The 15356-nt window shown below is 41.4% G+C and overlaps 1 protein-coding gene across 1 annotated transcript; it reads left to right on the top strand.

The window, feature by feature from the left end:
• The first annotated feature begins 4127 nt into the window (after window positions 1-4127).
• On the top strand, window positions 4128-9256 carry gstt1a (glutathione S-transferase theta 1a). The gene is made up of 5 exons (XM_017683760.2): window positions 4128-4276; window positions 4518-4605; window positions 6130-6280; window positions 7999-8175; window positions 8297-9256. Exons 1-5 carry the CDS (start codon window positions 4165-4167, stop codon window positions 8495-8497), a joined length of 729 nt encoding a protein of 242 aa, XP_017539249.1. The 5' UTR covers window positions 4128-4164; the 3' UTR covers window positions 8498-9256.
• Window positions 9257-15356: the final 6100 nt, after the last annotated feature.

Here is a 15356-nt window from a genome sequence, read left to right as displayed (position 1 = left end):
TCCCTTATTTTCATCAAAAGTCCTCTGTGAAATAGAAAGATCGAGTACTTTGACGAAATATAATGATTCTAGTTTGTTGTCTGTTCTAGCACGACTTAGAAAATGTAACTTCAGAATTTTTAAGGGGTCGTTTAAGTGATACTGTTTTGATCCCACAACCGGGGAAATTCCATCTCCGCATTTAACCCATCCATGCAAGTGAAACACCACACACACACTAGGGGGCAGTGAGCACACTTGCCCAGAGTGGTGGGCAGCCCTTTCCACGGCGCCCAGGGAGCAATTGGGGGTTAGGTGTCTTGCTCAAGGACACCTCAGTCATGGACTGTCAGCGCTGGGGATCAAACCGGCAACCTTCCGGTCACAGGGCCAGATCCCTAACCTCCAGCCCACGACAGTTTGTGTTTGTGAGCGAAACGTGAATATCCGCTGAATATCCAACATCAACCTAACTTTATCGACCTACTTTACCGAGCTACTACTGAGCTGTTAGTTCAGTGAAACTGCAGATAATAAGAATAAGAATAAGTTAATGTTACTCGGCTGTTAAGCGTTAACAGTGAAACATTCCCTTATCTCGCCTTTCAATTGGGCCAAAGGTACGTTTGTAGATCTTTTCAATTCCAGCTAAAAGGAGAGATCTGCTGTGTTTCACTGAGCATCAGATGAAGAACAGATGAAGAACTGCAGGGAAAAGTGATTTTGTCCTGACTTCTTTTCATCTGCCCTCAGTCTGTTCGTGGAAATGTACACTGACAAACCCGTCTTGAGGAGGCTGCCGGTCTGAAGGCCTGAATTCAGCGCACAGTAGCTTTAGCTCACTTGTAGCAGTATTCATATTTAAACTCTTCAACGACCTCGTAGTTCAGAGGATCCAGTGATATTGGGGAGAAGGATGTTCGCAGGACAAAACCTATCAGGTTCTGGACATTTTGATGTAACGCAGGCTGTGATAGAGATGACTTTTTCACGACCTTCTTCACTCTAGCCATATGAAGCTTAGACCCGGAGTTCCTAATATGGGCATAAGGGCTACAAAATGACAGCCCTCTGAGCCTTTTTTATAAATTTGCCCCTGAAAATCACGAATGATGTAGTATAAAAACAGTGCGAGGACACCAGAGAGAGACAAGAAAAAAGAAAAATATATCAATCGACAGCACTCACGGTCTTTTAAGTAGAAAAGCCCTTGTGTCTTTGATGTTATTGAGAATATTAGGCAGGGAATCGCATATCAAGTTTAAATCCCTGATGAATAATCTGAAGCCAGGTTTATTGGCGGTGATTCTGAATTTGTACAATTGAAGAGCTGTGAGCCTCATGGCATCAATGAAAGAAATACCTGCACTGACCAAACGAAATAACTCCACTAATTTCTTTTGCAAGTAATCCTTATTAATTAAAGTGCTTCAACAGTGATGCCTCATTCCTAAAACCTGCTGAATAAGCACATTAAAACAATGCGTAGTTGTTTTCAGTTCAGTTACAGAAAGTGCACTGTGATGTTATTTCTGAAGGTGTGCACTGCGAGGGCAAATTCTGTTAATAAAGACTTAATTGTGTGTTTAATATGTTGATTATTCTATTGAAGATGGGGCAGTCTTGGGCTGGAGGTTAGGGAACTGGTCCTGTGACCAGAAGGTTGCCGGTTTGATCCCCAGGGCCGACAGTCCATGACTGAGGTGTCCTTGAGCAAGACGCCTAACCCCCAACTGCTCCCCAGGCGCCATGGATAGGGTTGCCCACCGCTCCGGGCAAGTGTGCTCACTGCCCCCTAGTGTGTGTGTGTGCTCACTAGTGTGTATGTGGTTTTTCACTTCACGGATGGGTTAAATGCGGAGGTGAAATTTCCCCGTTTGTGGGATTAATAAAGTATAACTTAACTTAAGATATGTTCAAAGGCCATTTATTATGCTTCTGGCGCCCTCTTGTGGAAGTTTGCTTTACATTACAATCCACATTTTTCAAAAATAAAGTAGCTGTTATTGAAGCAGAATGAGCTGATAGGATCCAAACGGTCTGTGTACTTTCTGTCCATTTGATTTTCATTTTAAAAACCCGTTTGCTGTTTGTCAATATGGGTCGAGTTTGGTTCCTAGCTCTGTTATTGTCAGTGGAAAAATCAAGACATAGCGTCCTTTCACAATTTCACAAACTGATCATGAAATCAAGTAACAAACAAACAGCCATGAAATAAAGGATCGTTTTCTAATGATCAAGTGTGGAAGCTCACTACTACCTTGTAGTAGATGGTTTCAGTGTCTGCTGTCGTGGAAATGTATTTAATTGTGTTGAAATACGCCTTTTGAGCAATTATGCTTAAGGATGATTCTAAATGTGACCGTGGCCGAGAGGTAGCGGGATTGTTTTGTGTCTCAGGAGATAAGTGGAAGTGACCTCGCTATGAGAACAGAAGCAGTGTGAAGATAGAGGCAGCAAGGCAGTGGCGCCTAGCCACAAGGCTACGGGTCGAATCTGGATGTTTTGCTTGGCTGCTCGCTGTAAACAGGTCGTATAAGATAAACATGTAAGAGAATGGTGTACAATTGAGAATAATGCTGACTAATGCTTACTGCCATGAAAGGAACGTAAGGGCGGGGGAATGACAGAAGGGTATAAGAAGCACAACACAGGTAGAGAAGGATATAGGAAAGATTTAGGAAAGGGAGAGAGAATCCATTTTTTGTCATGTTCGCTTTTTAATAAACTTGTTACTCACTTTGATATAAACTCAGAGGCTCAAATTCATTTTTCTGTCACGATTTTCCACCACACTGCTTATGGACTCTGCAGAAAGTCGGTGACCTCTGCGCTCTATGCCCCTCAGCATCCGCTGACCGCTCTGTCATTTTACGTGGCCGACCACTTCGTGGCTGAGCTGCTGTCGTTCCCAATCGCTTCCACTTTGTTATAATCCCACTGACAGTGGACTGTGGAATATTTAGTAGTGAGGAAATTTCACGACTGGACTTGCTGCACAGGTGGCGTCCGATCACGGTACCACGCTGGAATTCACTGAGCTCCTGAGATCGACCCATTCTTTCACTAATGTCTGTAGAAGCAGTCTGCAGGCCTAGGGGCTCGGCTTTATACACCTGTGGCCATGGAAGTGACTGGAACACCTGAATTCAATGATTTGGATGGTTGAGTGAAAACTTTTGGAAATATAGTGTATGTTTGTCTCAGTCTTGCATATTCTTTCGCAGCCAAGGTGTGAGCTTCATATATACACTGTGAAAATCCTGAAACAAGATATTTTGTCTACCTGCAGAGCAATCCACCGCTTTGTTGTCAGATGGAATGTTCTCCAGCTTGGCAACTATTCAGGCAGAACGACAAGTCTGAGCGTCCAGGTCAAGATACAACTTTATAATGTAGGGCACCACTTCCAGGGAATGAGTTTCACATGAAGTCAGTACCTTTGTGCAGGAAACTCTACCCCTTTGGCCGCCCTCAGGAGAACGCTCCTATCACACTGATCAGGAAGTTCACTGTTGTGAGAAGGTAAATAAATGATGGATGCTAATTTTTTTGCAGATGTAAAAAAAAAAAAAAAAAAAGTATGCAAAAAAGTATAAAAACAGCAAAAATGAGTCATTCTGGCCCAGCATTTAATAGGTTATGTAATATTGTGTAGCACAGCATCGCATTCCTCAGTCTCATCGGTTGGACAGAATATGATTTTATGTCCTTTTTGTGTCTATCAAGCACTGTTCACTCACTACAATACCCAGCATGCAATATGCAAATATGTCATACAACCATTGGGAATCCCCCCAGAGCAAGAAAGAAATCAGTGTAGCCACTCATGTAGAGCGTAGCAAAGACAGACGTTGGAAAAAACAGCCTGTCCTGTTTTCAGCCTATAAATGCCGTCACCCACCTTCAAGACACATCGTCAGAAGGTCAGAAGGGGGGTTTCCTAATGTTTAAATAGCAAAAGTCCTGCTGTACAAAAAAAAAAAACTATATTTTTTTCATCCATTTTTTCATCTGTGAAAAAATAGATGCCTCTGTAAACGAGTGCTGTTCTCAAAACTTCCTGGTCAGTGTAATAAGAGCATTCTCCTGGGGGTGGTGGAGGGGGTTGGGTTTCCTGCATGAATGTACTGACTTCACAAGGAACTCTTTAGTCTTTCGCTGGACGTGGTGTCCTCCATTATAATGGCTCTCGAGCTGTATCTTGACCTGCACTCTCAGCCTTGTCGTTCTGTCTACATATTTGCCAAGCTAGCAGGCATTCCGTTTGAATACAAAGCGGTGGATCTCTCTGCAGGTACACCAAAATATCATCATTGCGTTATTACTTTTCAGTCATGGTGTGATTTAATAACATGCTGCCTCTTGGACTATGAAAGTTGTCGTAGCATTTCTTGACTGTTAATCATAATAATTTACATGTACAGTGGTGTATTCATCACTTCCCTCCTTTTTCAGGTCTACAAGTTTGTTGCTTTGGCTTAGTGCAGCTTCTGTATTTCTTTGAGCATGTCTGATGATTTTACTTTGCCTATCAGGCGAACATTTTGGAGAAGAGTTTGGAAAGATCAGCGTCGTAAGGAAAGTGCCTGTCCTCAAAGATGGAGCTTTTGTCCTTACAGAGAGGTGGGTGTGTGAAAAGTGGATCTTCAGATTTCTTTTACAATCACACATTATTGGAATTTCTCTCACAACGTTAACAGGGAAACAAATAAAGGGAATTTAAATAGAAAATTAGAATGTATGTATTTTTGAAGGTGATTAAATAGTAATAACAGACATGCAGAACAAAGGCGCACAAAACTCAGGGTCTTGCAAGAATATTCAGCCCCCTTAAAAGTCATCCGATTTGTCTGGATTGCAAATGACACACAGATTTTCCAGCCAGTATTTCTATCGCAAATCAATACACTCTTCAAGTCTTTAACAGCTTTAGTCTGTTGGGGTAGCTTTGATTTTCACCCATTCTTCTAGGCAAATTTGCTGCAGGTTGTTCGGGCTTAATAGTGGATTGATTGCGATCTGGACTTTGACTTGGCAACTCTAAAAAAATTCACCTTTTTGTAATTCAACCACTCTTGAGTTGCTTTAGCTTGGGATCAGTGTAAAGAATGGGCGGTGTTAGGTTTGCACCACACACAGCATTTTGAATTTTAGCCAAAAAGCTCAATTTTTGTCACATTCCCACAAATTTTAGCTGCGTCACTAATGCTTTCTCCAGATGTGCGTTAATCTGTTTTTTTCTTCAGTAATGGCTTTTTTCTAGCCACCCTTTCATACAAGCCAGTTATTTGCAGAGCTCTTGATGTCACTGACTGATGCGACTTCATTCCAGTCACAGCCACTGAACTTCTTCAAAGCTTCTCTTTGGCTTCTCACTCAAATCTCCTTCTTGCTGTCAAGCTAAATTTTCATGGATGCCTTTGAGAAGGCAGTGCCTAGGTGGTATGATGCAGCTTCCTCAGAGTGGACCCAACAGTACGCACTAGGATATCCAAACAGTTGTTTTGTTTACTTTGTAGCCTTTTCCTGTCTTTTCTATGTCTACAACTTTATCCCATTTCCTTATAAAGCTCTAGGTACTTTAATTAAAGGGGCTTTTATCCAGAAGAGATGCACTTTTTTTCATGATTTTAACAATTACAGAGGACATTTGTAAGCCAACTGTGTTAGGGTAATATCTTTCATCTCTGTAAACTTGGAGCTTCCCCAGCAGCATTTTAAGTAGTAATTAGTGTCATTTATAATCCAGATGATCTTTTAAGAGCATTGACTAAAAATAAAATGCATTAAGTTTACTGCTTGCATGTTTACACTGGAGGAGTAAGCGTGTCTGCTCAAAGTCCAAAGTTGCAGTGATATTGAATAAGCAAGGCAATGATTGAAGAAAATCTTAATGATTATCTCAGTCAAAAATGAAGAAGCGGGTACACTGTCTCAAGATAAAAAGCCTTTATTAACACATAGCAATGTATACCGATTGCAGCCTAGTCAAGGCCTTCATCAGGACACGAAAAATGTTGTCGATGTTTATGAAATATGTATCAATGAGGCAGTAGCCATCTTCCTGCATTCAGTTCACTTGGTCTTCAATGCTTTTTCATGGACTGGCATTAGTTTAATAACTTATAATTTAATGCTGTATTGCAGCACAGCGATCCTGCAGTACCTGGTCGCGAAATATTCCACTCCAGACCACTGGTATCCAGCTGACCTACAGAAACGTGCCCGGGTCGATGAGTACCTTTCTTGGCAGCATACTAACATGAGGACCCATGGATCGAAGGTCTTTTGGTTCAGGGTAAGAGCCCTCCAGAGCTGGTCTTTGCCCTAGGAAAAGGTAGCCAGTTGATTAGAGCCCCCGTGAGCCAAAGGCCCTGTGAAAATTTAGTTGGACGTCCTGTAAGGGTTGATGTTGAATAATCTATTCTAAAATACATATATACATTATAAAAAAGCTGCAATTTGTGAGTGTAGTGATCATTTTCAGATTAATTTAAATTTAGCCCCACCCCCCCGGTCGTGGTTATAATGGCCTACTCAGTGTTTTTATATGAGGACCCAGCAAAATTTCTTAAAGCAATTGGTTAAATATAATATTTATATATATATATATATTATAATATTCTTACATATCATGAGAAATATCATGCATGTTGAGTAGATTTGAAGCTGTTTTATTATTAAGATCTTTTTTGTAGTGTATAGCTTGTGCAGCTTTTTCCCCCTTATTGTCATTCCTTTCTTTAGAGCCCTTTCCCCTGGAGCCGTCTATATTGGACATGCACTCATAAAAGTTACACAAAAACTCCTTACGCAACTCAAACTGTAAAGCATTGACCTTCTTCCCCACTTATTGATTTGCTTACTTGTTTACTAGGTTACTCAATGCTTTTTGACTGAACTTCCCTCCTTCCTTATGTCAACTGAAGTACTAATAGGACAGAATATGTTTTCTCCCATAAAACTGTGTTGTGTTTATGACTAATACCTAAGAGAATGTCGCAATGTGTGTTTTGCTGATATTGGAATATCTACAAGACGAATACATTGTCCGTACGCAGTATGTAGCGTTAGCTGCTCACAAGTAGAAAGCATATACTCATAGTAGTTAGCAGTGTTTAGTGAAAGTAATGTGTCATTAGCAACTAAGATTACAGCCAACCGTAAGTACATGGTACTTGGTTACACATGGTAGTTTTTCTATGATATAGTATTTTCTATCAAAACTCATTGACTGGCTTTGGGCCACTGAGAATATAAGAGACATTATAAATTAGTATGTTAAGTAAGTAATATATAAGTATTAAGTATGATGAAGTTTTGTGATATAGTAAGTCAGGGGTGCCCAATCCTGCTCCTGGAGATCCACAACCCTGCAGAGTTGAAAATTGGGATTACCTGGATCAGGTGTGAAATATTAAGATGGAAGTTAAACTGTGAGAGGTGGTAGATCTCCGGTCTTGGTTCCAGGCTTTTTATTTTACTTTTCTATTTTAAAACCCTTTGTTATGACAGGATATATATCACAAAGGTTAATATCTCCTTTTTTTCTGGGAAAGTAGTACCCCTGTAGTATACCATTAAAACTCAATTAAGCCACACTGGTGGACTTTAAGACAAGGGTACCCATTTTCTCTGAGTAAATGGTACATTTTGAAAGAATGTTTATATACATCTCTGTTGTTGGAAGAAAAACCACATATCTCAATGCCGTTTTCCAGTTTTTGAGATATTTTGAAAGTGCCTGTTGGCCTTTACATTGTGTATAAATTCCATGATGGATGGACCAAAAAAAAAGTCCAAAATAACCAAAAAATCTGGTTCCATAGACTTGCATTAAAAGAAAGGTAGGTTGTTTCCATTCCTGTAAAGTTACCATTGTGGAGATACCAAGTTTTCATCCGACAACAGCGATATACTGCATCAGACTTTTTACCTCAAAAAAGCTTTATGATAAATAGCTACGTGCTATTTAATGCCGTTAGAGTTTGGGTTTTTGATGGAGATTTCTCATAGGGAGTTCTGCCTGCTGTCACTGGGGTTCCCGTGCCGAAAGAGAAGATGGACTCTGCAGTGGAAGACCTGAATATGAGCTTTAAGCTCTTTGAGGAGAAGTTTCTGCAGGACAGGCCTTTTATAGTTGGAGAGAAGATATCACTGGCTGATCTGGTAGCTATAGTGGAGATGATGCAGGTAATAGATGCTATCTTTGAGTGTTTACCACAAGTAGCATCAAATGTTGTCTATCACTGGTATTTATTATCTCACCCAAAAAAAAAAAACTTTAATGCATTTTTGTGTGTGCTTATTTCAGCCGGTTGGAACAGGCTTGGATGTGTTTGAGGGCAGGCCTGCTCTGAGTGCGTGGAGAGACAGAGTAAAGAAGGAGATCGGAACAGAACTTTTTGAGGAGGCCCATAAGACTATCTTGAATGCAGCCTCACTCCAACAGACCTTCGAAAACAAAGGTTTACCTGAATTTCTTAAGATCCGGATCCAGAAAATGTTCAACTGAATTTGCATTTGTAGTGACAGGCAAACGTACGGACCAGTTACAGTCAGGGGGAGGTCTTAGAACAAACAAAGCACCTACAAGAGCTGCGTTTCAAAAGCTAAAGAACAGAGGAACCACAGTAGGTCTGTCCTAGGGTCCTCGTTTGCAATACATAATGTAAATTGGAATGGTCTTACCTCCTGTCATATCTCCAGAAAAGTGCACAAAATTTAACAAAATTTAAATATTGTTTATGTAACTGATGAGCTAGCAAGGAAAACATTGCTGTTAATTATGTATAATTGGCCAAGAACAATTAAATGACGTTCTGCTTACTACAAACTGTTACGGGAAGCAGTTATCATCTGTATTAGAAGGATCGTTCTGATAGGAACAGCCTTTGATGACATAGAGGTCTAGAAACGCAGCACAGGTGGACTATCTATCTATCTATCTATCTATCTATCTATCTATCTATCTATCTATCTATCTATCTATCTATCTATCTATCTATCTATCTATCTATCTATCTATCTATCTATCTATCTATCTATCTATCTATCTATCTATCCCACCAGATGAATGTTTTTCATACTGCCAGCTTTATGCTGTAATGTGGTTAAGGCTGTAATCTGTTTTGCTGCTCACACTAAAAGACATCACCAGCCTTGGACTTGCTGAAGATCCACCACACAGTTTTAGTTTGAGCTTTTTTCCCCTCATTTGCCTGTGGTCGTAAATTTAACAATGCAGGAAATAAACATTAAGTGAATGTTTCAATTATTATCTCATGTTATTCTTCTCAAACATTGTCTTCTATCAGACTAAGAAGTACTGGAATTATTGATTATAAAGTGCATTCTAAAAGCACCTATTTGAGTTCTTTTCTTATTTTTCCTGAGGGTAGGTACTTTAACATTTACTTGCAGCCTGCTTCCAGCACACTTTTCTACATAATTAGATCGTATTCATAGTGTTGGCGGAAAAGAATGATCAGCACTGCTCCCCATTAAGGACATTTTTCCAACATTCATCCCAATGTCTAGCTGCAGCATCTGTGGTGTGTTGCCAGTTAGTGTAATTGTTGAGCATTCATTATACTTAGAAGAGAGCTGAAATATCTAATTAAAACTCCCTGGTCAGTTGCTGACATTGCACTCTAATAACACATGTCTTTAAATGAATGTGTTAGTAAAAATTTCCAAATACAGCAAAATTCAGTTCTGGTTACTTTTGCTTTCCATAGGGTTTTCTGATATGCATGCACACAGTCAGAAGCCTATGAAGACTCCATCCACACCACACTACTAAGTACAGGGAAGTCGCCTATCATTATCAGCCATGCACTACAGATGCGGCAAGTAGGCTTGAGGTTAAAAAATGCTGATGCACACTCAGGGAAGGGGGAAAAGCTAAGTAGGACGCTACTATTTGTATCTTACTATGAATTTTTGTAGCTTGAAAATCAAACCATCTTAGAAGCCACAACATTTTATGTCCGTTTTATCATGTTGGCTGTAAATAAGTCTCATTGTGTGCTAATGTGGTAGCACAGGAAAAAAATATAAAGGAAAACACAGACTTACTTTGCCTTAACCTTTAGGTCAGGTGTAGCCACTTTTCTCAGTGAGGAAATTTTTTTCCAGCTTGTAAAATATCTTTTAATGTTCGACTTTTTATGTGGCTGAAGTTACTTCTCCTTCACCAGCTTCTTGTTTGAATTGTCCCATTCCACCTTAAATGGTGCCTGAGGCTCCATTTAAGGTGGAATGGGAGAATTCGAATGATAAGCCAGAGAATGAGAAGCGACTTCAACTTTGCGAGTTGTTACAGATTAAACGTATCAGGAAACCTGCTGGAGTGATTCCAAATGCAAATAAGTCCATTCATCTCCAACTGATCTATGTTCGTCTTAAATCTCTCTCTTTGCCTTTTCATTTTAATTGCATTGCTCTGTGCGCCATTCTTCAGCGTTAAAGGTTGGTGAATTAGCAGTTATACATTAACTCCAATGTTTCAAACCATTTATTGTGAAAACTGCAACCGCAACAGCTCGGCAGCAGTGCAGAGATTATTCAGGCCTGATTCTCACCCTATAAAGAGCCAGGGTCACTAATGAGGATTTTGAAGGTAAAGTGTTGCTGAAATTTAAGAATGTACTCGGTCTGTACTCGGTATGTATGTCTGTAGCGATCAGAGGTGGGTAGTAACGTGCTACATTTACTCCGTTACAGTTACTTAAGTAACTGTAAAAAACAAATTGTACTTTAAAGAGTTGTTTAAAAGCGAGTACTTTATACTTTTACTCGAGTACATTTGCATGGGCCTTCCGCCCGATGACCGCTGGGATAGGCTCCAGCAACCCCCCGCGACCCTGATGGAGAAGCGGCTTAGAAAATGGATGAATGGACATTTGCGAGGTCAAAAACGTAGTTTTACTCCATTATATTCATCTACTTTCCTTCTGTTACATTTCTAAATATTTAATTCAGTGCACATTGTTTGTTTTGTTCATATGCAGCTTAAATGGCTCCCTTCAGCAATCGCAGTCATCTTAACCGTTCCGTTAACCAATCAAAAGCATTTGATTTGACCAATCAAACGCACTCGTATGTATACTGAAAACTACTGTAGTCACTCACAGCCGTGGGCTCTGCAGAACCACTGATTTCAGCTCATTGCTGTACTGCGATGGCTCAAACAGACTGTGGATGTAGAGCATCCTTGGCCTCATATAGAGAAAATGTTTTCTCTACAGGCTGCCAAAACGAATAGTTATGTCATGTGCTGCCTTCTCTGCCAGCCTAAAAACGTGGACCTTTCAGCTTTCAAGAACTCGACATCCAACTTGAGAAAACATGTTGCGGTAAGTTGTGGCTTTGGCTAATGGGGTGCGGAGGAGTACGCAGCTAACTAGATAACCACAGTTAGTGGCAGGTGGCTAACTAGCGTGCAAAGAGTATTATGCAGGATGATGATGTTCAAAGTAGTTTTATTTTAGCAGTGATTATATTAGTAATGTTAATAGTGACCACTGTACAGAAAAGAATCTTGTATTTGCGCTAAGTTAAGTGCATTTAACCCATCGTGAAGTGAAACACCACATACACACTAGTGAATACACACACATTAGGGGCCAGTGAGCACACTTACCCAGAGCAGTGGGCAGCCCTATCCACAGCACCTGGGGAACAATTGGGCGTTAGGTGTCTTGCTCAAGGACACCTCAGTCATGGACTGTCGGCTCTGGGGATCAACCCGGCGACCTTCCAGTCACAGGGCCAGTTCCCTAACCTCCAACCCACGATTGCCCCTTGCACACTTGCCCGGAGCGGTGGGCAGCCCAATCTGCAGTCCCGGGGAGCAGTTGAGGGTTAGGTGTCTTGCACTAGGATACCTCAGTCACGTGCTGTTAGCTCTGGGGATCGAACCAGCGACCTTCCCGTCACGAGGCTGATTCCCTAACCTCCAGACCATGACTGCCTCACTGCCACTGCCATACTTTCTCTCACTGGCTTTTTTTTAAATGGGCCTTTGTAATGAGTCTGTTTTCAACCCTATAGCCTAATTTTAAACTTTGTTCTTCCACATGTTCTCCATTAATAGTCTAGAAAGCGAATATCATCGTCTTTTAGAGAGGATCTCATTTGCCCTCACCTGCAGACGCATGAAAGGTCCACACACCTTTGAAGTTCTTGCTTCTGCATTAGAGGAAATACATTCAGAGTACCACATCAGGGAGAAGATCACTAGAACAACTACAGATAGTGGTTCAAACTTCTTGAAGGCATTTCGAGTGTATGGGGAGGAAACAGAAGTCAATGATGAAAGGGAGGGAGATGTCACCATTCCTGATGATGAGTCAGAAGATGAAAATGATTTAGAAGTGGAATACCAAGATGTGTCTGCCGTTTGGAATGAAGACACTGGCCTTGAATACCAGCTTCCAAGGTATCAAAAGTGTATATGCCATCTGCTGAATCTTGTTGCCACAGTTGATGCCAATGCTGCAGAAGCTAGCAATGAGACATAGAAGCTATCTCGGTCTGCTTTTGCAAAATGTAATGCGCTGTGGATCAAAGCAAGCAGATCAGCCATGGCTTTTGAAACAGCAGAACATGAATGCAAACTGCAGTTCCTTTGCCCCAGTCGTCCACGTTGGAGCTCCTTATTCCTTGCTGTAGAAAGGATTGTGCCCATCCAGAGGGAGCAAGGAGAAAAGGCAATCCGCAATGTATGTACAGCAGTGAAAATAAAGATGTAAGTTGCCAGAATTTGCTGGATATTTATCTTTTTCAACTTTGTTGAAATGTTTCAATTGTAATTGAGTTGATAAACTTTGATATTCAAATTATGTAATCACCGTTTTTATTTTATAGGCTGAAACCAGCTGAAATGAGATTTTTGGCTGGGTACACTGCTGTAATGAAACCTGTTGCCATGGCCCTTGACATCCTCCAAGGAGAATCCTCTGTTCATATAGGTTTGAAATGAATGAAGCCTTTATTGTCACATAGTCACCAGAGTAACCAGCGAAATTTGATCAACCCATCCGAGCACATACAATATGACAAGGAGGGGGGGCAGGAAGACACGAATAATGGAAACTACAGAGAAACAGAATACATTGGGTGAGGGAGGAGACAAGTTTCCTAAGGAAACTCAGTCTGGGAACAGAGAGAAAAAGACACCTCAGCATTAGCACACACTTCCACACACACAGAGTCCATGACTTGCAACGGGGATGGGGGCGGGGGGCGGGGGGTGCGGACAAGCCCAGCACAGCAAGCGGCCATCCGGATCTGCAGCCATTAATCCGGCGCTGATCAACAGACCCGTCATACCATACCGGGGGGCAAAGGCGTTGGGAAGGGTGAGGGGTAGGAGGGAGGGGAGGGGAGGGGAGGGGAGGGGAGGGGAGGGGAGGGGAGGGGAGGGGGGGAGAAGGGGCCTGAAGAAGGCGCCCCACTCAGCATCCCAGTCCAGGTATCTCACTTCACAGGGTGGTATGGCGATAACACAGCAAAATTGCCATGGAGACAGCCTTGATCGGGCAAAGGCAGAGTCAACAATCAGCAGGAATCCAGGGAAGTGTGTGTGTGTATGTGTGTGTGTGGGGGGGGGGGGCAAAGCCGCCAACTTCTCCACAATGTTATCCAGGGTACGACTTACAGTCAAATTCTGAGTGTTGACAGCTCTGCCCACAGCGTCAATCATGCAGCTTCAAGGGGCCGTGGACAGCTGCCCCCAATCTGCGAATTTTGTGATACACCAGGGCAATGCCTACTCCAATCAGCAAAACACCTGCGATCATAGTTCCGAATAGGTAGACGTCCTCAATATCCTCCACGGAGAGAGCCGCCAGGCACACGACATGCCACCTCTCCCATGTGTCCATCGTGTAGCCAGCTGCAAACGTTCCAGCAGGACAGTTTGGTTCCCCCGAACCAGGACTTCTCGTCAAGAAGATGGTGTCAATTGCGTTGAGATCAAATCCATTTTTTAGGTTTGAAGAACAGCGCGGAGAGAGTCTCTCAGTGAAGAGCTCAGACAGTAGACTAGACACAGAGCAAAGCAGGAGAAATAAGGGAGAGGAGAGGGAGAAAGTGCGACCGCCTTCGTTGAGAGCCAAAGTAGGAAAAAAAAAAGGTTTCTTGCTGCCAACACTTTCTCAGCTGCAGGAGAAGTTAGACGAAGCTAGAGTCATCCTGCAAAGTTTGTAGACCCCTGCTTATAGCCCTATAGACAGCAATTCAGAAGCAGTTCTGAGAGGTCTTGCAAGATCCTGAGCTGACTGCTGCAGCTATACGTCCACCAAAATGTTGAAAGCTGGTAATATATGTTTAAGTACATTCAAAAGTGATGTGTGCATTAATAAATAGCAAAAATGTAAACAGGAGAACAGTTGTACAAATAGAACACTGAGTAAATACGTTTGTGCAATTTGTGACCAAATTAAAATTTTGTTACTCCTCCTCTATAGACTTTGTAACGGAGATGGCTCCAAAAAAGCTCTGTTACTGTATGTTAATGACTGTAAAATTCTCTTTAAACATGCGTCTTGGCATCCGGCTTGACTACATTCGGAATCACCTTGACAAGAACTTGGATGAGGACATTCTTGCAAACAGTAGCCATTCCGATGAAGAAGACTTCTTTGCATCTACGAAGTTAGAAAACCTGCAAGCAGGAGAGCTGGAGAGGTACCTTTCATTTTCATCTGTGGGAAATATGGCTATTTTACATTCCTTTCCTCTAATTAAGAAACTGTCAATCAAAGTCAACACAAGCCTTCCAGGATCTGCCGCATGTGAGAGACTGTTTAGTCATGCTGGACTATTACTGACAGCAAAACGATCAAGAATTCACTGCAAGCATCTTGAAAACCAACTGCTTTTAAAACTTAACACTTAACACCTTAAACTTAACAAGTTTTTTTAAGACATTATACGCAAGAATGCAATTTTACCAGGACTGATGCATTTCAGTCAACATAAATTTCAAGTTAGGACTGCAAGAAAAGTCAAGGGTTCATACATTGTGTTGCATTTTGCATTTGTTTCAGAAACTGTTTGCAAAATGGGAGCGAGGGGAGTGAAATGATATGCCGGTGCATAGAATCCAGAGTTTGAACTTACTGTAGTAGGTTTTGTGGATCTGTAATTACTTTATTCGTGTTATTTATGTTTTTAAAGATTTAATTTTTTATTATCTGTTGTTGTAAAAGAGTATAGAAATGGGTCCTTATTTGAGTTGCTAATTTGGCTAACTCGCATTTTGTTTATTGTAATACAGTCGTTTGAAGGGAAAATATGTTTTGGACATTCTTGATTGGGCATTTGTATGTGATGAGTAAGGCTGTGAGTTCAGGTATGATTAT

The sequence above is a fragment of the Pygocentrus nattereri genome, chromosome 29 (genome assembly GCF_015220715.1).
Source record: "Pygocentrus nattereri isolate fPygNat1 chromosome 29, fPygNat1.pri, whole genome shotgun sequence".
Taxonomy (NCBI): Eukaryota; Metazoa; Chordata; class Actinopteri; order Characiformes; family Serrasalmidae; genus Pygocentrus; species Pygocentrus nattereri.
Note: the sequence above shows the minus strand (reverse complement) of the source record. Positions and strands in the feature narration are given on the sequence as shown.

What these genes read in the sequence shown, in the direction of transcription:
- gstt1a (XM_017683760.2), top strand. Translation starts at nt 4,165, where the DNA reads ATGGCTCTCGAGCTGTATCTTGACCTGCACTCTCAGCCTTGTCGTTCT. An exon ending in CGAAGGTCTTTTGGTTCAGG is followed by an intron (nt 6,281 to 7,998) that starts GTAAGAGCCCTC and finishes GATTTCTCATAG; the next exon opens with GGAGTTCTGCCTGCTGTCAC. An exon ending in CTATAGTGGAGATGATGCAG is followed by an intron (nt 8,176 to 8,296) that starts GTAATAGATGCT and finishes TGCTTATTTCAG; the next exon opens with CCGGTTGGAACAGGCTTGGA.